A 23825-nucleotide genomic window follows, 5' to 3' on the forward strand; every position below is an offset into this window, starting at 1 on the left:
ATTCTGACTGACCCAGTTACCACAATCTGCAAGGGATGAGAGAGAGGGTTCATCATTCTGGATAACCCATCAACACTGTACAAAGCTAATCTCCAAATCAGTTTTGACTTCCCCTGTTATTTGACTTTATTCTAGCCAGAACCTTTTGTGCAGTTAAGAAAACAAAAGCAGTAACAGGAGAGAAAAAAAAAAAGGAATTTGTTTCTGACACCTCTGTTTCCTGATTTTGATTAAAATAAATTCAGATTTATTTCTACCGAAATGTTCAGTCATCATTTTTCCTGTTCCTCATCTATGAGTGCAGAAGCCGTCTTTCCCCCAGGCAGAGACAACAGCTGCCAACAGCCGACACCACTAGCTTTGAGTGTTTTCAGCTTTCTTTCTACACCACTGCAGATTATGCCCATGTAAGCAGATTAACTTGATTATTTCGGAAATATCAGATGCTACATTTATGCATGTGAAATGAGTTCAAGAAATACTGATAGCAACCAAGAGTCAATGACACAAAGTACTTTGCATTTAAACTTAATGACTGGCATCTCCATGCACTCTTATAGCTGAATCCAAAGCATGTTTTTTTACGTGTTGTTGAAAAGGAATCACGTGTGATTCAAGCAATAAAGTGTTATATTGCCTTGTGCAATTCTGTTTCAAAAACATTTTAAAGCCAGATCCCACGATGATGATCCACCAGTTTTTTTTTTGACACATTAGAACATTTCACTAAATATTCTGATTTATAAAGGTTTAATATTTTACACTTTCAGTGCCACAATTTCAAATATGTTCTAGAGTTCACCAGATACGTGGTATACCTTACTCATCCTAAAAAATCTGTGGAACAAGATGCCATGTAGTAAAGGAGATCATGTAAGACCAACAGAGAAAAGTCTCCACAGCTATGGAAAGAAACACAGATGTGTTTTTCCATGCTGTCAGCAAATATATATGCATGACAGAAATATATGGTTCACCTTCACAGACAAGCAGGCTACAAGAGAATACCTCTTTGAATAACTAAACACAGTTTCAGCTCAGTACATAGTATATGTTTCCACACAGAGGATATCTACCAGTAGCCAAAAATAGCCTGATTTAACAAGCATTAAATTATAATAACCTAAACTAGAAAAAAATATTTTTTATTACTTTACTACAGTGTACATAAAAAGTCACACGACAATAGAAGTGTCAAAATCTTGTAGATGGTCTTAAAAACTGTATCTGTAGCTCAATGCAAATAATTATACGCATTGCCAGTGCTCTTAGCAAGTCCAGCAAGACTGTCACAGCATTTAGGTGTCAAAAGCTGAACCATCCACTCTTTTGGCAATGCTGGCGGAAAAGGCTTGCTGAAATTTGTTTTCCCCCATCTCATTTTTTGTCTAGAATTCCAGTGATAATGTGAACTATTCCTCAAAGATTTAGACAGACTCAGTCCCTCTGTGAGATACTTTCTGCCTTCAGCTGTGATGTTTTGCAATTGGAGAGCAACATTATGCTTTAGTATCAAAGCCTAAAGCCAGGCTGACCTCCAGCTAGGTCAAGAGGGAGACAGGAGGGGACAAGGGAGATTAAAAAAAAACTGATAGCTTTCTTTTTGTTTTTAAATGTTTATGTCCAAATGATACTACTTTGCCATTTCTGTAACACACTGACAAAACTCTTAATTTCTGCCCTCTTGTCTTAGTTTAATATGTTTGAAGATAAATAAAAAATTAAATCAGGCAGAAGTGAGTGTTAACACTGATCAAGTCTATAGTGCTAGCTCAGGTTCAAACATGGATGTGAACCCTATCACCAGTACTATTTTTAACTTAGATTCATACTACAGCTCAAATATGGACCAGGTCAATTAACTAATTAGGAAGTGAAATCTACTGGAGAAAATAAGTAAAAATTTAACTCAAATTCTCTATTACATGAGCCACATAGAACAATGAATGTCCCATGGCTCTTATCCAAAAATGGTTAACAGCCTGTGCACTTTCTTTTCAGAAATTAAGGCTCCGGGCCTAGCCTTTGCCTCCAGAAACACCCTCTTTTTTAATCTCTGCTGTGCTGCTTTATCATGGAGGGTACCATATGCTTATCTGCAGCTCTCTTGTCCAAAATTAAGACCTAAGAATTCATACCTCATCCGAACACACTTCTTTTTCTTGCCCATCATATTAGCTTTCCAAGCACATATATTTTCTAAATCCATCGATCTGGCATGAATTCTGAAATTCACTGCTTGACTATTCCCCCAAAAGTCTGCAACTTCAATGTTTTATAATCTTCAGTTTACCTCTCTTCCATGAATGCCTTCTGGTCCTGGTTCTCCCTTTTCTCCTTTTTCACCCTAAAAGAATGAACATGCAAGATAAATACTAAATGATGACTCTTTTTTAACAGGAAAAATATTTTAAGACTCTTGCATGTTCTACATGTAATGCTACAAGTACATTGTTGACTGCACAAGGAGAATTATTTCTTAGATTCCAAAAGAAAGAACTATGAAAGCTAATGAACATCCATAAAGACTTATCATAGAAAAACATGCTTTAAGAACAATGTGGTTAAATAGAAATTTAAGGTGGGGGATATGTAGCATATTTCATTTTGTTACTGCTTTTCAATAAGTAAATAATGTTTTAAACATCTGATAACAGAACTGTCATCAATATTATCTTTGACTCGTACTGCTACATGGTTCCTTTACTGTAGTTGAGAAAGATTGAAACAATTTTTGTTATTTTTTAGAAGGAGAAATGTGACATACATCTAATTTATCTAATTTACTAATGAATAAAAAGGAAAAAAAAAAAAGCAGAAAGGAATCTTCAGAATGAATGATATAGTTTAGTTTTTGGACTTCCATATGAAACATAACATTATTTGTAAGATAGAAGAAAGGATTCAGTTCTGTACTATCTCTACCTACCATGCTATTCTAGTTAGTACAGATTCCACTAGAAGTTACCAAAATACATCTGTTTATGAAGCATAATTTAAGGGGAAATGCCAGAACCAGCAAGTATAAACAGCTCTACAATTCCATCTGTGCCACTAGACTGAAATTTACCAAACTATAAAAATAACATCATTCTGATAAAAGTGTGAGGACTGACTTATACTAGAGTCCAAGCTCTTCATTAATTAAGCAAAGGAACAGCCCCACACTGTATTTCAATGATCTCCAGTGGACTACATTTGTTTGAGCAGAACCTATTCATTATGTCAACATAATCTTCATAATTCTGTTAGGTAAATGGTACTGAACTGAGATCAGTCAGCTAATTCCATTTGTGACACAACACTGATTCAAAGCTATTCCTCCTGTGGCAATGACAGAGGGCATTTCATCTAATAATCTGCCTTACAAAACGAGTTTGTATGAGCTTTCTCAAACAAATAAAGCCTACTAACAAATTAGCAAACAAAATGTAAATTTAATAATCCCATGCAAAGGATGGCTTTGGTAGTTTGTTGTTTCAATTTTAATATGTCTTGTCGATAACAAACCAAATGCTATATATTAACTTGAGTGATTCTCTTTTTACCTCAAGTATTGTTTTATTCCTTGTAAAAACTCTAACATTTTAAACACGATAAACCTGATCGCAAGATGTTTAAATGATTCCAAAAAGTTGCAGAAATATAGCACTGGTTATTCTACTATTTTTAATCTATCATGATCTCTTTGTTCTCTGGATTAAAACTTTGTTTGAGATAGTAAAAATCTCTATGAGTTTAAAGAATAATGGTTAAAGTTCCAAAGTTCTTATTCTTTTATTTTTTTTAATCCCCCAATTAAAACTTTTAGAAGACAATGAAATAAAATGACATTTTAGTTTTCATCACTGTGACACAGTGGGCAATCAATACTTATTTCAGTACCTTCCAACTGGTTTCAGATCACATTGCTACAACTCTGCAGTACCTACAAAGGTACAGTTATATATTTACCTCATGTATTTAGCTATATATTTAACTCCTAATAATAAAGCATTTCTAGGAGATTTTAAAATATTCCAATTTATGGAGCTTCTTCCTTCTATGGTTTATCTGCCTACATAATCTACGAGAAAATGGTATAACTATCCACAGTTACGATTCAGAAGTAGTGATAGCAGCTTGTAAATTCTTTGATGTATATGTAGAAACCTCAGTTAAAAGTAGCTTTTGATAATTTATTACAATGCATCTACATTTACATAAAAGCATGCATTTACAGAGCCTTAAACAAAAGAAGCTCGCCCCTTGCCCTTGGTTGTCATTTGCCTTGATGTTAGATTAGCAGCACATGTTGGAAATCCTGCCTTTTCCATCTTCAACAGGCAAACAGCAACTCTAAAACGTTGGCAAGTTATTTTAGGCACATACAAGCGTAGCTGGTGAAGGCAGGGAAGAAAGAAAATCTTCATTTGTTATGATTTATGAGATACTCAGATTTAAAATGTTTGTCAGTAAGACAAAATGATAAAAAGCACTCTTTTCTAATGAGCCCAGAACTGCACAGAACCCCAACGCCCTCAGGCTTCCTGCCATGTATGCCATTTTACAATGAAAATATTCTGATTATTTATTAGAGTAAATTATCTACACTTGCCAAGACTATTGTGTGGAATGTTCATGTTCCTTGTGAAGCAAAAATTCAAATCTAACAGAGATCCAATTCTTACAATTTATTCTTCTGTGAACAGAGCCAAGTCACGCTTGTTTCAGTGAACTACTCTGCATAATTAACAGCTTAAAATGTAGCAATTTGCAGAACTGCTGAAGCCACTCTGCAGTGTAGATGAGGCTGTTAATAATCAATATTGTGGGTTATCTCACAGATTAACAAAAAAGAAAAGAGAGAAAAATGTGTCAATGCCATTTCTGTCTGCATTCCTGCCTGCATATACTGTATTCAGATGAGACAATAGAAGACTATTTGGGAGGTAATTGCAAAAGCAGGCTGGCAAAACTCTGGAAGTGCCATGTCTTGTTTATTAGCTTACTAAAACTAATCCAATATAACACTGAATTATTTGTGTTGCTTTGGGTGCATTCTGCTTTCAATTTCCCCAGTGGAACAAGCTGGTGGGGTTGCTGCAGTGTGAGTACTGGGAGGGATTCAGACTCTGGCATGCTATGCTGGATACAGTGAACTCAGTGGTAACATTCTTTAATTAGAGCCGGGGGTTTGCTCTTGGTTTCTGCAAGACTAAAGCATCAGCCTCAAGCCACTTGGCAACCTTAAGGGTGCCAATTTTCCTTGCATACTATTTTCTTCCTTATTATAAAAGCAAAGTAATGTATTTGGAAATAAAATGCATACATACCTAAAAATTACCTAAAAAGGTAAAGTTTATTTTTGCAGTGCTGCTCTGTTAATAATACTAATCCTGAACTCCTGATATCCTTTGTTCCAGGCATTTTTCAAGTACCATTGTTCGCAATAGCTGAAATATTCTCCAAAGTATGCAAGGCATACAGTATCACTAACTCAGCACTGATACTTCATAAAGTTTAACTTCTGAAACTCTGTGATTTTACCCTACTCAGTCTTTAAGATAATTAAATTTTCATATATACACACCCATATGACTACCTCTCTTTTTACTGACGGGTTTCTAATAAAGCTGGGGTTACAAAGGGCTCCATCCCAGTAACACTGTTTCTGACTGACCTGTGAGCCTTTGTGTAAAAATAGGATACCATGCTAAAGGAAGCAGCAGCATTCAGGGAGAAGTACTGCTGAAGCATTATGCCATTTCAGAGAAGCAGTTATGAAGGCAAACTAATGATCCTGTCTCAGTTCAGTCTGGAAGGAACTATGCAAGTAAATGGAAGAGTCACAAAAGCAGCTTATTTCCAAACAGGCTTTAACTCACATTAAGCTGTTACCTAAGCAGGGTCAGAAAGAGACTGTGCTAAAACATGACAGAAATATACATGAAGATCAACAACTTTGACCTGGAAGGATGTCATTGTGAACCCTGTGTCTTCCCAGACCCACCTGGGATATACAAGCACAGCATAAAAGCGAGTATGACAAAGCTTCACAGGCACCAGCAATATGAAGAGCTGCACAGATACACTTATCTAGAAACCGTGACCAAAACACTTCTGGTTCCAAACTGTGACGTCACTGTCTAGTGCAAGAGCCACAAACAACAGGTGTCGTGACTGGCCAAGTAGGATAATGTGTCAGGAGAAAGATGTTTCCTTCCTGCTTTGCTTAGCGTACACTGGGCAATACTGAAGCACATACTGGCTGACTGCTGCTTGGTGTCACTCACTACATTTCTAAGCAAGCTCCCTGAGAAGCTATATAAAGACAAACTACTACGTCAATTGAGTTAAAAATCTTAGGCACAGAATGAGCTGAAGACAAGCCAATCCATGGATCCAAACTACACTGGTGAGCTCTCTTTCCCTGTCAACAGGCACGAGGCAGTCATCTATTTTTATTCTTTATAGGAAAATCTTAAAAAGCATAATGATCTCAGTCAATAAGGACTGTCATGAAAAGAAAATCAAATTCAACAAATGCTACAGTTTAGTGCTCTCTAGCTGGAGAAATCAGATGCATGAGTAACAAATAACTTGTATATCATTTGCCGCAGAAAAGGACACACGGATTACTGCAGATCATACAGTGAGTGGGAGTCTGTAACACAAAGCTATTTTTAAAAGGCCAAGTTCCACTTTGGGATGAGCCAAAAGCAAATTGAAAAAAATCCATACAATTACTCTAGTTTACTTGTCACTGATGAGAATAGTGAAGGACAGTGTCCAGTTCAGGGCATAATATTTTGCACTGAACGCTGCCAGCTTTCAGATACCTGCTCTTCTCCATGATAGAAAGTATGAAAAAAGTCTTCTCCTTCTCCATGATAGAAAGTATGAAAAAAACAACCACATGAGAAAAGAGTGAACAGAGGACGAGCTAATGACTATGAAATATGGAAAAGAGTGCTGTACATGACACAAGAAGTTTTTCACAGTAATTCCAGTAAAAGTTTTCATTTGTATTCAGAAAGTTTAAGGTTTAAGGATTGAAAACCTAAAGTTTAAAAGTAAAAAAAAAAAATAAATTATGGTAGCAACTTATTTAGGAGGATAACAGAACCGCCTTCATTGCAGATTTTTCATAGTAATGCTCTAGATATCCTTGATGATATCTACTGTATTTGCGTGTAGGAGTGAAGCAGGTACAACACTGTACACACTTCCAGCCTAACATTTCCTTTAGACTGCTCCTTGATGCTGGTATCTTGGAAAATATGACAAAGCAATGCGTTCAAATAGAACTCACTCTTGGAATAACATACTCGCTAAGTAATGTTTGCAGGAAGCATGTCTTAAGGAGTTCAAATGCTTTCATTTAAAAAATACATTCTCGCTATTTTTTATTTTTATGAGGGTACTGAAAGATAGGCAACTGATTTGAATGACAGCAATATACATGGTAATAAAGTGACTTCATACACCATGCCAATACCTACGTGCACAGTGCCTAAATAATTCAGAGATGAAGAACAGCAAAATAAAAATCAAACCAAAGGACACTGAGGAAACATGAGAGGACAGATAGAAGTAAACAAAAAGTAAGAATGAGCAGCCTCTTTAGACTGAAGGAACACATTCACTTTCAGTCAAGTCACGTATTTTCATCACAATGTTACATTCTTTGCGAAAGCTAAACTCTCAAATTACAACATTGACAAACACCAATTTCTAAAATAGTTTAACAGATCCATGGCATACCAAGTGGCAATAAACTGGCCTCAGCTGACCTTACTGAAATCCCCATTTGGGTGACCTATAGAACTGTGACATACTTGAGAACTAGGCCTTCAGAGAACTCCAATTCTATGTATTCACACCTTGAAAATACTACAGCATGTTGCACCAGCAACACCTTACTGAAAACACTGCTAAGGAATCTTTTGATCTCTTAATTCATTTCTCACAGATCTCTAAATCTAATCTCAGTCCTTACTGACAGTGTGACATTATCTTACCGAAATCAAAAGGACTTCTCAGGTTTCTTGATGAGGGCCACAGCTATTAGTTGAGATTATTAATGAACACTGAAAGGTACTAAATAATATTGTAATGAGCAGAACAAGTAATCTATGTGCATGGCATAGTAGGTCTTTTCATCTAAAAGACTTATCAGAGTGAAAGAGACAAAACCACAACTTCAGCCTTTTGGGTGATATCAGCCAGCGCACGAAGAAAAACTACTGAGATTCCAGATAAATCCTACTTGCTACAATTTATACAAGACTCATCACAATCTAACACAATCAATGTCACTTTGATTTCAACAACAAACGCCCTAGACTATCTCTGGTCAGGCTCAAGATGCTCATGCTACCTTTGCTTTTCACAATATTGAATTTTGAAATTGTGATTTGAAAACCTTGTTCTGTATGCTATCATTGCTCATCCTTCCATCACCATTGCACTTTTTTTTTTTCTTTTCTATAAGCCTTTCAATGTCAATGAGAAAAAAACAAAACAAAACAGAAAAAGAACACTGCAAACTATATCCTTTTTAGTATTATTGTTTGATCATATATTCTCAGAATGGAGTGAAAAATTTTTATCCCAAGGTTAAAGTTTTATTCACAAAAATCAGGCAAGGTGAAACATTATATTTTATATTTTTACTTTTTTTTTCAATCAAGTTTGCTCTGTAGGAACCCATCTTCTATCTTAAGTTCTATGTCTTAAATATATCTCTGTACTGTCCCTAGCAGAATGGGATCATAATACTTCTCCTAGACTTTCACAAGTATTTGCACTTTTACAAAATTCTAATATTTTAGTACTCTAAAGCAGAACTAATGGTTGAATTTGGCTCCAAGATGCCAAATACACTATTCTTTTAAATTTTATTATCTTGTGTGTCTATCAGTAGAATAAAAACTGAAAAGAAAAAGCTGTCTGATTTAATTAGCACTCTATTTTTTCCTTCCTTAAGTAAATACTACAAATGGCTTTGACTTTCAGCTGCAGTTGTTTAAAGCTCTGTCTGCCTTTCAGTGGGGAGGTTTCTGTTTATACAGCTTTAGTGTTAGTGTTGAATGAAGATTTTTCCGTAGGAGGAATAAACCAGCTTCTTTTCAGGGACTGTCTCCTAAGGAACCTAAAGCCAATCTGTTCTTGTTAGCAGCTGACAAATAGTATTGCTCTCACAGAACATAGTATTTTTTAGACACCCATACTTTCATGATTTTGGCAGGCTACTGCTATTGTTATTTAGATTCTGAGAGATGTTGTGCAGCTGGTTACTGTAATGTCAAGTGTTTGCACAAGTTGATGGACTGCTATGTCTGTTCTGGAAAGGCTACATTTCTATTTCTACCACATGACAACCAAAATAATGTCATTTTCTGTAGCTAAGATTATTTCTGAGTTGTATTCATCAGACCCATAGAGACAGCAGTAACATTTAACTCCATTTTCTCAGGCTACATTAAGTTTATTATGATCACAGTAATACAAACTTTAGACCAGGAGCTCCTTGAAGTTTCAATAAAGTTTGCGTGATATTTTCAGTCTTCTGATAGATACATATCTGAGAAGGAGGCTTGATATGTACTCAGAATACACATACCTTGCTCATACATTATTAAGGGTAATTCAAAACACAGCTAGAAAAATGGTTGTCTTTGGAAAAACACATAGTAATTACAGCTTTCATGTAAGAACTTTACTCCCTTGTTGGGAGGATCAAAATCCACAGCTATCACATCCCTGGCAACACTTGAATAAAACTATCCCATAGGATATTGTGCGTGAAAACAACTGTCATCTTTCTATTCTAGCTAAGTTACAATGAACTGTCTAGACCAAATGTGCCACAGGAAGCTTTGTAGCCCATTGCAGGGGAACAGGCACATTTAGAAAGAGCATCCTGGGAAATTTGATCTGCATCTGCCAGACAGCTATTGACAACAGAAGCAAGTTTAGGTTAACAATGGCATTCTATAGGTACTCATACATGGACGCATGTCAAACTGTTTCTGCATGTGTATACTGGCCACGTCATATCAGGAAGATCAACATCATTCCTTCCCTCGCCCCCAGAGACATCTGAGACAGCTGAGTCACCATTTACTGCCACAGACTCTCTGAACTTTTGTGGTAAATTAACTACTCTTCTAAGCTAGCTTCTTCAGTTTCTTAAATAAAACACAGTCAATGACTGCAGTGTACAAAATAGAGGCACAAAGCTGTGGATGGAGTTAACTACATAAGACACATTTGCATACTTCAGCATTATTTCCCATTTTTCTGCTTTTGGACAAATGTCTGATAACATCCTCACTATATCCAAACAGCACTATTAGCAAACAGCACTGCATGACAGAAAATGATTTATGGAGCAAATGACGCAGAGAACTAGATTTTCACACCATACATATTTTGGAGGAACTATTCCAAATCTACTTCAGGGTCACTTTAGTCTGTTTTCCTCAACCCAACAGCCATTATCAATTGCGGCTCCTTAGGCTGCAATGGATCTTTCAGTTTAGCTTAACTTAATCATGTTGTTCTTCTTCAGCCCTTAAAAACATCCATAGTACTCTAGTATCTCCTGGTCATTCAAATACATTTGTCCTTCTGAAGGAATTGTTGCTGAAGAAAAGCTAGAAATCAGTCTGAAGACACAGAATCTGATGAGATACAAACCAGTACACAGAAGCTGTTTTCCAGTCAAGAGTTCCTTGATTTATTTGCTTTCCTAGGTGTCACACAGTGTTGTAATAGCACTGTACAGGGACACTGAAGGTAGGAAAAAGCAGCTGGAAAGGAGATGAAGGAAGAAGTCTGTTCTTCTCATTGACACTATTACCACAACAAACATGAACTACTGGTAAAGGGAGAAGAAATAAGTACTTTGGAGATTACTGAACATGCACGTTGCTGACTTTTCAACAGTCACAGACATATCTGTCCTTGCAGGTTGTGAAAAGATTTCCCTACTTGCATGAAATTTTATTTTTGTTATATTCACGAACAACAGTCCTCTTCAACAGTGACCAATGTGATCAATCATTTTCTCTTTTTTCCTTTCACCACTCTCTCTTCTTGAAGTCTGATTTGTATCCTAACTGTAAAGAATGGTCTAATAAGATATTCATTCAAAACTACAGGCTTGATATAAATCTACAGAGTTCATTGATTTAACTACAAGTATTTCATCTGCAAATTTTCTTTTAACATTCATGTCTATTGTAGAAATATCACATCAGAGAATTGTTTAGAAAGCTGTTTCAAATGAAGCTAAACTTAATAATTACAAGGCTACACATGCATATGTGTGATTCATCATAAAATGATTCGGGTTGGAAGGGATCTCTAAGATCACCTAGATCCAACCCCCTGCTATAGGCAGGAACACCTCCCACTAGACCAGGTTGCTCAAAGCCACATCCAGACTGGCCTTGAATGCTTCTAGAGAGGGGGCACCCACAACCTAGCTGGGCAACATGTTGCATTGTCTTGTCACTCTCACAGTAAAGAATTTCTTCCTAATAGATAGTCTAAATCTGCCCTCTTCCAGTTTAAAACCATTTCTCCTTATCCTGTTGCTACCTACCCTTATAAGAAGTCCCTCCCCAGCTTTCCCGTAGGCTCCCTTCAGGCACTGAAAGGCCATCATAAGGTCTCCTTGGTGCCTTCTCTTCCCCAGGCTGAAGATCCCCAGCTCCCTCAGCCTGTCCTCATAGGGGAGGTGCTCTAGCACCTGCTCCAACAGTTCCATGTCCTTCTTGTACTGGAAGCTGCAGAACTTGATATAGTACTCCAGCTAGGGTCTCATGAGAGCAGAACAGAGGAGCAGAATTGTCCCCCTCAACCTGCATGTCACACTTCTCTTGACGCAACCGAGGATATGGTTGGCCTTCTGGGCTGCAAGTGCACATTGCCAGCTCATGCTGAATCCTTCATCAACTGACACTGTCAAATCCTCCTCAAGACTGCTCTTAAGCCATTCTCCGCCCAGTCTGTACCTGTGCTTGGGATTGCTCCAACCCAGATGCAGGACCCTGTACTTGGACTTGTTGAACTTCATGAGGTTGGCATGGGCTGATCTCTCAAGTCCGTCCAGGTCCCTCTGAATAGCATCCCTACTCCCCTCATGTGTCAGCTGCACCACTCAGCTTGGTTTTGTATGCAAACCTGCTGAGAATACACTCCATCCCACTGCCTGTGCTGCCTGCAAAGATGTTAAATAGCACCAGTCCCAACACTGATCCCTGATCCACTTGGAAATTAAGCCATCGATCACAACTCTCTGAGTGTGACCATTCAGCCATTTCCTTATCCAGCAAGAGATCCATCCATCAAACACATTTTTCTCCAATTTGGCTATCAGGATGTCATGCAGGACAGTGTCAAATAATGTTTATAGACATCATGTTTTCTAATATTGCATCGATACTGTGCTTTATTAGACTATTCTAGTGCCTCTTCTCATTAGATACCTGTAAGTACTCTTCAATAGTCTTGCTGATAGGGGTAGCTGCAGAACACTGATAGCCTTCTCCTGTGGAGCTCTGCCAGCTCATTCGCATAGCCCATCCTTACTCAGAAATTCCCAAGAACCGCCTCCAGTTTGAAAGCACTTCCAGTTTAAAAAAAAAATCCTTTTCTCCAAATATGCAAAGGTATTAGTGAAGTGTACACAGCTTTTAGAAAAGAGAAATGAGGAAAACAAATGAATAAATTTGTGTGTCTGTGGGTGTTTTTACAACATGAAATCTAAGTTATGAGCCAGAAAAAATGGAAGGGAGAAGGCTCAGGTAACCAAGAGCCAATATGGCATTAAAAAAAAGGAAGTAGACTAAACAAATGCAGAAGCAGAGATATGAAAAGAAGTTTGAACAAAATGTCTGGATGTCGAACAACAGTCAAACATATTTCTCTCAGACTGCCTTGGGGGAACACCCATATTTATGGGCCCTTTCTAGTTCTCTCTTGAATCCAACTCAGGCCACATCTTACTCGCAAAAAAACTCTATCTATATACTCTGGCATTTCTTATATTTCAACTCAGTATTATTTTTTTAAATTGAAATTGTTAATAAATACTCAATAAATACTAAGCAAAAATCATTCTGTCACTGAAGAGATCTATGGAATCAGAAAAGAAGACATTTTAATTCACCATAATAAGCTTTATCACTTAAACTAAAAGGCTAACTAGCTGCAGTAGAGAATGTCTCCTGTTTCTGGTGAACCAAAGGCACAGGCTGAGCATGAGTCATATTCCACTCATTACAGAACACAGTTTACTAGCCAAGTTAATAAAAAGCAGTGAAACCATAAATTCTATACTCTACTTTTGACTCCAAAATGGAGTAAGATTTACTTCTTACAGCCCAAATACAGGCTTGTACCTTCTGGAAGGCAGGGGCACTCAAATGGAAGAGGTAGCTGTTCCTCCATTAAAGCAGTCCCATTTCAATACTGATGTAACTCCTGAGTTATTCCTCCTAAATTATTCTCAACTTCCTCCATCTTTCTCAGAAATGTACTTATATATACCCTCCATTCTCATTGTTTTCCCTAAGTATTCCCCTCAAAGCCCATGCCCACCCCTACCCTCTCTTCCATAAAAAAGTGCCCTGACTTTAACATTCAACTCACTGGTAATATTGAGTTATTAAATGGAAACTAGGACCTTAACATATCTGTGCAGACAGAAGATGATGCTGTGCTCTCTACCACTACGGGTGGACATTTCTTGGCACCTCCAGAAAACATTCCTAGATGCCAAATGTGTAACATTTCTTATAGATAAGATTGTTACGCTACTTCTATATTAATTGCCATTTATCAAAAATGATGTTGAAAAGGTTTACAGTCTTAGTAATTTTCAAACTATTGCATGTTTCTGAGCATCAATAGCTGTAATGTTATCCAGACTTCCATTCATAGACATCTTCATAGAGACAATCGGGCAGCACAGAAGTAACACAGAAGTGTTAACAGAAACAGTACATACAAGTTGCCTGGCACTCTGCTTTTGCTATTTATTAAACTTTACCTCTCAACATTACAGAATCTACAGTGCTTCTGACACCCCAGCTACTTGTTCAGAGCAGCCTGGCTGTTTCTGCAGAGCACTACGTGTTTCAAAGACACTATGAATCTTTTTCAAGATAAATATTTTAATTTTACAAATTATGAGATCATGACTATGACTGATAAAAAGATGTTTTCATTTCCACTACAATTCTACTTGCATATCACAGACTTTTACATATGGAAAAATATATTTGAGCTCAGAGCTTGGTTGTGTTTCAGGAGGTAAAAATCTTTTAACTTATAATGAACAAATGAATGTGTTCTCAAGTCTCTCTTCTACTCTTCTATCAAGAGTAAATACAATTGAGACCAACAGCTCTCTTTTACTGCAGCATACCAGAACAGTAAAACAGAAAAAGTTGAGAAGAAGAAATAACGGAAGGCTGAAGATTATTAGCTTCTGTACAGATACGCGACTTCCTAAACGTATACATAATGATCTCAGTTACCTATGAGAGTTATCTAAAATCAAAATTTCATATGAACTGGTGTACTAAAAATAAGTTAAACGTCTCAAAACCTTGCAACACTACTAGAAACCATCCAGATGCAACTATTAGGAAGATCAAACATGGATCAGTTGTCAAAGCAGGCAATACTAAGTAAATTGTTATTTAATTGGGAAGGGACAGTTCAGGGATGCATACTAGATGCTTATTGATTTCTGATTGATAAAGAAAAGGAGAAAAGGAATCTTCCAACAGAAGAAGCAGGGGACACTGAATTAAATTAACAGGATGCAGATTCCAAATAAGCAAAAGGAAGTGATTCTTCAAACACAAAGATAAACAGCATAATTCCTCACCACAGGATATTGCAGATGCTTAAAGTTTACATGAATTTGAGGGGAAACTGCATACGCTAATGGAAGATAAGCCCACTGAAGGCTACTAAATTCACTGGAACCACATCTGGCTGAGATTGCAGTCAGAAATAATTGGAGGCTGGAAGAACGTACTGGGAGAAGCACTGCACTCACTTTATTTTGTCCTCATGCTTTTCCCTAGGCACCCCTTCTGGCTACCATTAGCAGCAGGATGCTGAACTAGATGAGTCTTTAATCTGACCAAATGGGTATTTGTAAGTAAATTAAACAGTGATATAGCTTGGGACCTGGAACTTGGTCATCTGTACCAATAAACTGATAGACCCCAGCTGTGAATGTCTCTTGCAGACATTTCAATCAGGCTAATTAACACTTCCCTGTACAATTCCCAGGCACAGTTAAAGAGTTATGATAATCTATGGACTATTCCCAACAAGCAGTACTGATGTAGCCTGTTTCAAAGAGAAAGAGTGTTAAACAAGCAAGCCAAATGCCCCAGAACTACAGGACAAGCTCTGGTAACACTGAGTTTAGTAGGATGAAAGTCAGTAGGACTGCTTTTAATACAGGTAGGAACTCGTAGAATTAAAAATATGCTTCTCTTCTTCCCCTAAAATATCTGTGTACAGGCTTCTCTGTGATTGTATATAATATGCTTTGTGATAAAAATGAGTATGTCAAATAAAAACACTTTCATGCCCATTAATTGAGATGATTGTCCTGCAGAAAACATCTAACTTCATTTGACTTAATGAAAAAATATTCTGAAGTGCCATTCAAGATCTCATAGCAAAACAATAAGTATAACCCAAAAAAAGAAAAATATTCTCCCCCCAAAGTTTAAAAGATGTGAATTGTAAGCTAGATAGTTACAAGATCAGAGGGAGAGAATTCTAATACTTCCCTCCACAGCATTAAGAGATGAGTATGAAAAAACTCAGGTTATGTTTATATACAACTGGTAAAGTGTTCAGCCTTGATTGCAATAAATATAACTTAAAGGACTTAAATCAACATAGTTATAAATAAATAAATAAATTCAAACAAAGTAACAGGTTTTATGGATATCAAAGGCAAGGAGCCATATTTTCAGCAAATTGGGACAGACTGCATCACCATCCAAATAAAATGAGGGAACTGGAATCAGATTGTAATGCAAAATGCATTTCCATTCCTCCAAAAAATCATACCGAATAACAGATTTCTATATGCAGCAGCCACATTTATATCCAGATTTGCAGCTTATTGAATTTAGTATATTCTATATTAAGTAGTATATATAGGAATACTGAACTATTTGAAGTAGAATCTACTACAGCTGATAAATAGCAGCATTGTAAGTATATGCAGGAGAGTTAATAACTGTTCCTCTTAATTGTCATTTTTTATTGTCAATTTTTATCAAAATTGTCATTTTATTTGTTATTATTATTGTCATTTTTTATTTTACTATTTTTAATTATAAACTTTCCAGGTCCATTGTTGCCTTCTGTCCCATGACCAATAACTTCTATTTTTCAAGTAGGCTGCAAGCTTCTTCAGTACCTTAGCTGTCTCACGTGGACTGGTTTCATCACTGAAATTTATGGTACCAACATGAAAATATCAGCAAGTAAAAATAAATGTTTACTAACATCAACTAGCATTGCAGAAGGCTGACTCCTTCCGTATTTACTTATGTTTATTTAAAAAAATGTTTACTGAAGACTGGGGAGAAAAAAGAAAGACTATACTACACATGGAGACATACTGGAAGTGTATAGCCGTGTATTTTCTGAATGAATGCAAGGAGTATTTTATTAGGTGTGATAGAATGAAGTAGAAAATGTTAACCTTCAGGAAATCTCCTGACACTAAGGTCTGTTAGGAATTTTCTTTTAAAGGAAATAGAGGAAGTCCTATTTCCTGGAATAATTCAAATTGAGCTTCACAAAATAGTAAATATATACAAAGAACATCCTGCGTTTAGAATAAAATGAAGCAGATGACAATTTTTTCTACACTTAGATTGGACAAGCCCCAGATTATCTCTCTCTTCTTGCACATATACAAAGGCAAAAGCAGAATCAAAGCATACGAAAAGTAAAGACTGAAGGATGAAACTTCAGAAATAACATATATAACTCTCATTATGGCTATACTCCCAAAGGTTTCCTTAGTCAAATACATGTACATTTTCTACTTATTGAAAAATATCAAAGAGTTGCAGTAAAATAATCAATTTACTAAAGTGTTCACAAGTGAACAGTATACAGTAACTGCTTCTCTGAGTTAAAACAGAAATAAGGAATGTATACCAGTATTCTGAAGAAGCTGAGTGAAAGAGGAATTCAGGTTTCCTAGCTCTGTTTAATCAGTATTGTCTCTTAGCAAGAATCCTGTTATACTTGCTTGGCTATAGTTAACGTATAAAATGTGCTGCCTTTTCAGCCAACACTTTTCCTAATAAAACGGATCTGTTATACACAGGATTCCATATTATCACAAAATTTATGTGGTATTCAGGTTCCAAGTGTTCCTTAACACTGGAGTTTCAGGGTTCTAGTTCAATTACAGAAATAACAGTACCTATGAAGTATGCTGTAGTGAATATTTATTCTAACCAAGAAGGAAGACAAGAAGATGAAAAAATGAGGAACTGAAGAGTACTAGCTAGAGTGACCAAAAGAAGCAAGAACCAGGGGATTAAAAAGGATAAATTACAGACTTAACAAAGGAGGAAAAAAAAAGGTATTTTAGAGATTATTTATCTGACTAATTAACAGGCTCAGGACCATCTCCAATTCCCACGTGATACACATACATCAGCTACCAAAATAAATAATAACAATAATAATAGTAAATAAAAATCCAACCCTATTTCCTACTATGTGCTACTGATGCCCATAATGGTAATAGGATATTGAGATAATGGCACCAAGGACAAGTCCACTGGTCTCACTATTTATTACCATATGAACAGTAATATTTTGACTTGTGTGGTTTTCAAGTTCTCAGACCTTATGGGTCCATTTGGGGTTTAAATTAGTAATTAAGGTGAACTGAAGCACTTAAACATCTTGCCTCAGTAAATTAAGAATTTGGCAATTGCAGTATAGAAAGTGACTGTCGGAGACACAAGTGCTACCTTGGTAAAACAAAATATTTATAATTAGGTACTGAGATTGTAGTAATTCTTTTTCATGTTTCAGCTAAAACTGTTTTAATTTATTGGACTTCAGTTTTTCTCCACTTAGAGTAAGCAGAGAATCATTAAGTGATGCATCAAATTTTGTGACATAGCTTTAAACATACGTTTCTCCTGGCTTTAAAAACTGTGAATCTGGGTTTTCTGTGCTTTTTGTCAAACTTAAGAGGATTGTGAGTTAGTTGATGTGGGAACACAAGGAACTTTACTGCTATTCCATATGGCTCAGATTCTTGTATTATATAGATATTCTCTGCATGTAATACTTTTCATAAGCCTGTATTCCATTTCCTTTTTAACATTTTTTATATGCAGTACTGCTTGAAGATTTACCTTGTAAGTAAAAATGTATTTGCACAGCTTGCATGAATGAGCTATGACAACGCGAGCATACAGAAGCATGGTAATTATTGTACTAATAAACTTGTAAGTTTAACCATGTCCCTTGCTCAGGGACATGATTTAGCTGAGAGTTGTTAGGGTAGTATGGTTAGGTTGTGGTTGCACTTGATAATCTTTAAGGTCTTTTCCAACCCGAACAATTCTGTGATTCTATGAAGATTATCCTTTTATCTTTTTGTGCTTAAATTTTTGAAGAGACTTTTAGATTTTATGTAGATCAATTTACTTTACAACAATTTTTATTTAAATATGAACTGTTTCATACGGTTCCAGCAAACAAAACTAAAGCATCTCAGAGAGTGCATACATTCCCATCATCCAAGCAACCACTCACTACTCAAAGAGACAATCCAGCTTCTATGAGGAAGGGAGCACCAGCTGACAGGCGATCAGTTATTTGAGCAAGAGCACTGATCTCCCCAAGATATGACACTCCAAACAAGTACTAAAAGTGAATCTTCAAAATTTCTGCCTATAACTTATTCTAGTGAACAAGTCCAGTTCTCACCTAAAATTGCAAAGCATGTGCATAAAAATCACTGAGTCATTTGACAGCTTTTTTTCCTAATCCACTGTCTGAATTAAATATATATTCACAATCCACCCCCCGCAATATTTTTTAAAATTATCACTTTCTAACACTTCTTTTTTTTTTCCCCACATAGATTTATATTGTGAATACACGTCCAAATTCAGAAAAACATCATGTTCCTGGGCATTCACATAAAATCACCAGATAACTGAGGCTGAAGTGACCGCAGGAGGCACCTGGTCTATATTCTTGTTCAGAGCAGAGTCAGCTGTGAAGTTAGACGAGGCCCCTGCAAGCTCCAGGGTCAGAGGCTGCACAACGACTGTGGGTAACCTGTTCCAGAGATTTACTGTCCTATCATGGAAAAGCATTAAAACCAAGCAAGAATATATATTGAAAAAACAAACCACCTAACTGCTCTCGGTGCTGATCTAATTAGAAATCAGTGTAAATAATATACTGAATAGTTTTGATACTATTAGCAGAAAATAAAAAAGTCTTATGAGACAATCTGATCTCCTGTAATAAATAAGTCTTTCTATTTATCATTCCTTTTTCTAGAACTAAGGTTAAAAGTGCAAAACAATATAAGAGGAAATGACATCTGTAAGAAATCAGTGTTAAAAGTAAGAATTCTTTCCTACTGGCTACCTAGTATCTTCCTTGCTGCACCTCCAGCCTGTTACTCTGCATGTTACCCGTGTCAGGAATAGGAAATATGCCATTCCCTTCCTCTTTACAGCAGTTTTATGTATTTGAAGACAGTTTACACGTTTCTCTTCAGCTGACTCTATGCTAACTAATCTTCCTCCAGCACTATGTGTTATAAAGACCAGCTATTCTTGGTGATCTCCTTTCAACAACCTTTACACTGAAGCCTTACCAATAATATGTAGCACAGAACTACTTCACTAGTATTGCAGACAATACTTTCAAACATCTTAGTTTCTTTCATTCGCAACTGCCTGACTTCACTCCCTCACAGCCAAGAAAGCCATCAGTATCCTGGGCTGCACCACAAGAAGCGTGGACAGCAGGCCAAGGGAGGTGATCCTGCCCCTCTGCTCTGTGCTGCTGAGGCTTCACCTGGAGTACTGCATCCTGATGTGGACTCCTCAGTACAGGAGAGACATGGACCTGGTGGAGGAAATCTAGAGAAAGGCCACAAAAATGATCCAAGGGATGGAACATCTCTCCTACACGGACAAGCTGAGAGAGCTGGGGCTGTTCAGCCTGGAGAAGAGAAGGCTCTGGGGTGACCCGATCAGTATCTAAATGGGAGCTACAGGAAGGAAAGGGACAGACTCCTTAGCAGGGTCTGTGGTGACAGAACAAAGGGAAATGTTTTCAAGCTTAAAAAGGGTAGATTCAGGTTGGATGTAAGGAAAAAGTCTTTTACAGTGAGGGTGGTGAGGCACTGGAACAGGTTGTCCAGAGATGTGGTGGATGCCCCGGTCCTTGGAGACTTTCACAGTAAGGCTGGATCAGGCCCTGGGCAACCTGACCTAGCTGTGGTGTCCCTGCTCATTGCAGGGGAGTTGGACTAGATGACCTTTAAAGGTCCCTTCCAACTATAAGGATTCTATGATTCACCAGTTTTGTATTCAAATAATCCACAGATTTTAGTTTGCAAGTGGACGCTACTTTTTTTCCCCTCAAACCATATATATTCTCCCCTACAAATAGACTTTGCACTTAGACCTTTTTCTTAGATTCTAATCTGCTAGGCTATATCTTCGATGTGTCAAAAACATTCTAGGTTTTAAGGTTGTTTTCCAGCCACTAATAGTCCATACCGTACAATTACAGTTCTGAATATTATTGGAAGAAGGACAGATCCACTCAGTATAATCTTCCTTCCTGTCAGCAAATCAATTAAAACTGCTCTCAGTGTATATGATTTCAGTCATGCTATAGAAGAGTAGACCAATGCTTTTGTTGCCAGTTGTAACACTATCTTGTGAGACTATGACATTGACTGCCTAACACAAAGAAAATAGAATATAAAGGAGGATTAAAACAAATTTACACTGAGAGTGTATTATTTCCTGTGGCAGGAAAGCATGCAGCATTAACATCTGTACATGCCAGTACTGGTTCAATCTGAAAGGGAAAAAAAAAGCAAGAACAAAAAACTGCCAAACAAAATGAAGGCAGACCAAGAATTCTAGATTCCTGAAGGAGACCCACGTGTAGCAAAGAAACCTTTAAATAGCCTGAAGAAATCTCCCTTAGCATATTGAATTAAAGATACCTACAGTATCTTTGATTTACATACAACCAACCACTTTCGCCTCAGTTGCCTATGACATCCCCAAAGCTTCCTCAGACAAAAGAGAATACAATCAAGACCAAAGTCGACTGGTTTGATGTGGTGAATGGGCTCAATTGAAGGAATCTCCCTTAACCAACTTCCTACAAGAAGTGTTCAGTGCGACTTTAGGTTTCTCAATTGCTGATGGCAGCTGCCTCTCTTCAAAGTTTTCTCCCACTAGTTCTGCACCACCCCTACCTGTGGTGAGTTAGAAATGGCAAACACCTAACGTTCAAGCAACTGTAATCCACTCAAGGCACAGTGCAAAACAATACACAAACACTGTCCTGTTCTTTGATGTGCAAGATCTGGCTGAGCTTTTTTCATTAGTAAAAATCAAATTTTACAGTCTTTTTACTGGAACTTTTTACTCACAAAGTAGCACAGACATTTTATTCTGGACAGTGTGTCACAACACAAGAGCACTGATACATTTTTTTATATCAGAATTTAACAACTGGAATATGCAAAATTATTTGAACTATGGCCAAAGTGAATAAATTACAGCCCAAACCGAGAGCTACTTTGTGTAACCTTAAAAGACACTCCCTCCTCACATATGAGGATATGAAGCTTCTGATGAGACTGTCCCAGATTATTTTTGGCAAACAAAGATTCTTCTCCGAAGAACAGCTGAATATATTATTAAACTGGAAATACATTTAAATGGAATCTTTTAATTAGATTCTGAATTTGAAGAAGAGGACAAAAGTCTAAAATGTGCTGACTCAGCTTCCACATATGAAAAATGTTGCTGTCAGTCATTTGGTCATTTTATCTCTGCCTTAGTGTTAGGGAAATCAAGCAGAAAGAGTGACAGCAACAGCCGGATCCATGTGCCTGTGTCCAAACACAATTTATTCATATAGCTCAAGGAAAGCACGGCACAGCTGCAGAGCAATTATGAGTAAAAAAAAAAAATCAACAAGCCCTACAGAACTGATGAATAATGATGCCATGGAGGAAATAAGATCTGTCTATGAAGCTAGAAACACTCAACCTTAACAAGTGCTTTTTTTAGACTGAATTTTCACGTGATAAACGTTAGTTGCTATGGATGCTGACTTTTACATCTGATATTTCTTCCTTCCTGGTTACTAGAATGCTTCCTCCTAAAAAAAACTTCTGTAACTTTAAATCTGCTAAATTAAACCACAATAACACATTTTCTTTAAAATATCAACAATGGAAAGCTGGCTGACACTTCTAAAGAAGTATAGTGGGGAGCGGGGGGGAGGAGGGGAAGTGTATATATACCCATGTACAAAGCAGGAATACATTGCGTTTTCTTAAATTCAAATGCTGCCACCCACTCGCCGTTTTCTTTACTCTGAATATTGCCAGAATCTCAGCATCTTTCATCCCTCATCTTGAGGAGCATATAAACATCTGAACATAGAACATACATTGAGTGGAAGTGATTTTCTGCATCTTCTTCAGACAGTGAACTGAGGCACCGAGAGAAAATGCATTCTTAAATCACACTGCCTAAAGCAAATCAGCCAAAATACTACTAATAAATCAGTAACCAAGTAAAATTTGGTTAAGGAGATGAAGCTCAACTACAAACTCTTATTCTTAGCTCAATTCCTATTACACAAGCTAAGTTAGACCAGACCCTTCCACTTGTCCCTCAACACAGACTTGCATTTGATGATTTGTTATGCATCTGAAGTCATGCAGGAATATTGGCTTGAGCCATCTAGAGCAACCCAGACAGCATTCTGTCAGCTAAGGCAGCCTTCCAAAGGGCCAGTCTAATTCACAGTTTAACACTAATATTTTTTCAACTATTTCTGACCAAAGCAGAGCATCTGTAATTACAACAAACAGTTTCAGGCTCCATTTCTGATACACACTGCTGAAAAACAGAGAATGGTTTCTCTTAGAATTTGCACTTGGAATTTTTACGCCAGCTAGGAAAATAAGGTCCTTAAAAGAACATGTCAATCCATCAGTGAAGGGGGCAGAACTGGCAGACTAAGGAAGAGGTACATGTACCTGCATCCCGTGAGGCCAAGCAATCATGTCATTCTGGTTGAAGTCAGATATGTTCAGTAGACTAAAATCATGTTAACTACTGTATCGGTATGCAGAAGCATATCAATGAAAACTAACTTTTTTAAGCTGTCAGTTATCATGCTATAAGAAATTGAAAAATTTTCAATGGTAATGAATTTATGTTATTAGGAGGAAAAGAATGGAAAACATTTGGTAGTTACATTCAACATATTTCATTACATTCTTTATAAAGTTCATTTGTAATTTATAAAGGCAACAACCAAGTACTATAAATACCTACATCATCTCATCATGCATTCCATACAGTATAAATAAACATTTACTAGTTACCATAGAAATTTAGTAGCAGTAGACATCACTGGAGTCCAGTGGTTATGGTTCTGTAAGACTTCATTATTAAATATTTTCGTAAAAAACATGGTTCCAAAGAATGTGCTGATGACAGTAATTAATA

The 23825-nt window shown here is 36.9% G+C and overlaps 1 protein-coding gene across 12 annotated transcripts in view; it reads right to left on the bottom strand.

Annotated features, from left to right (window-relative positions):
- Positions 1-23825, bottom strand: part of COL19A1 (collagen type XIX alpha 1 chain) — a 213943-nt gene that overhangs the window by 98108 nt on the left and 92010 nt on the right. For 10 of the 12 annotated variants that reach the window (XM_031552581.1, XM_019613183.1, XM_031552582.1 and 7 more), the window contains one exon: positions 2294-2347. The exons of the other annotated variants lie outside the window; for them this stretch is intronic. In XM_031552581.1, coding sequence (XP_031408441.1) covers positions 2294-2347 — 54 coding nt within the window. The remainder of the gene's footprint in view (positions 1-2293; positions 2348-23825) is intronic. 12 annotated transcript variants of the gene reach the window in all.

The sequence above is a fragment of the Meleagris gallopavo genome, chromosome 2 (assembly GCF_000146605.3).
Source record: "Meleagris gallopavo isolate NT-WF06-2002-E0010 breed Aviagen turkey brand Nicholas breeding stock chromosome 2, Turkey_5.1, whole genome shotgun sequence".
Lineage (NCBI taxonomy): Eukaryota > Metazoa > Chordata > Aves > Galliformes > Phasianidae > Meleagris > Meleagris gallopavo.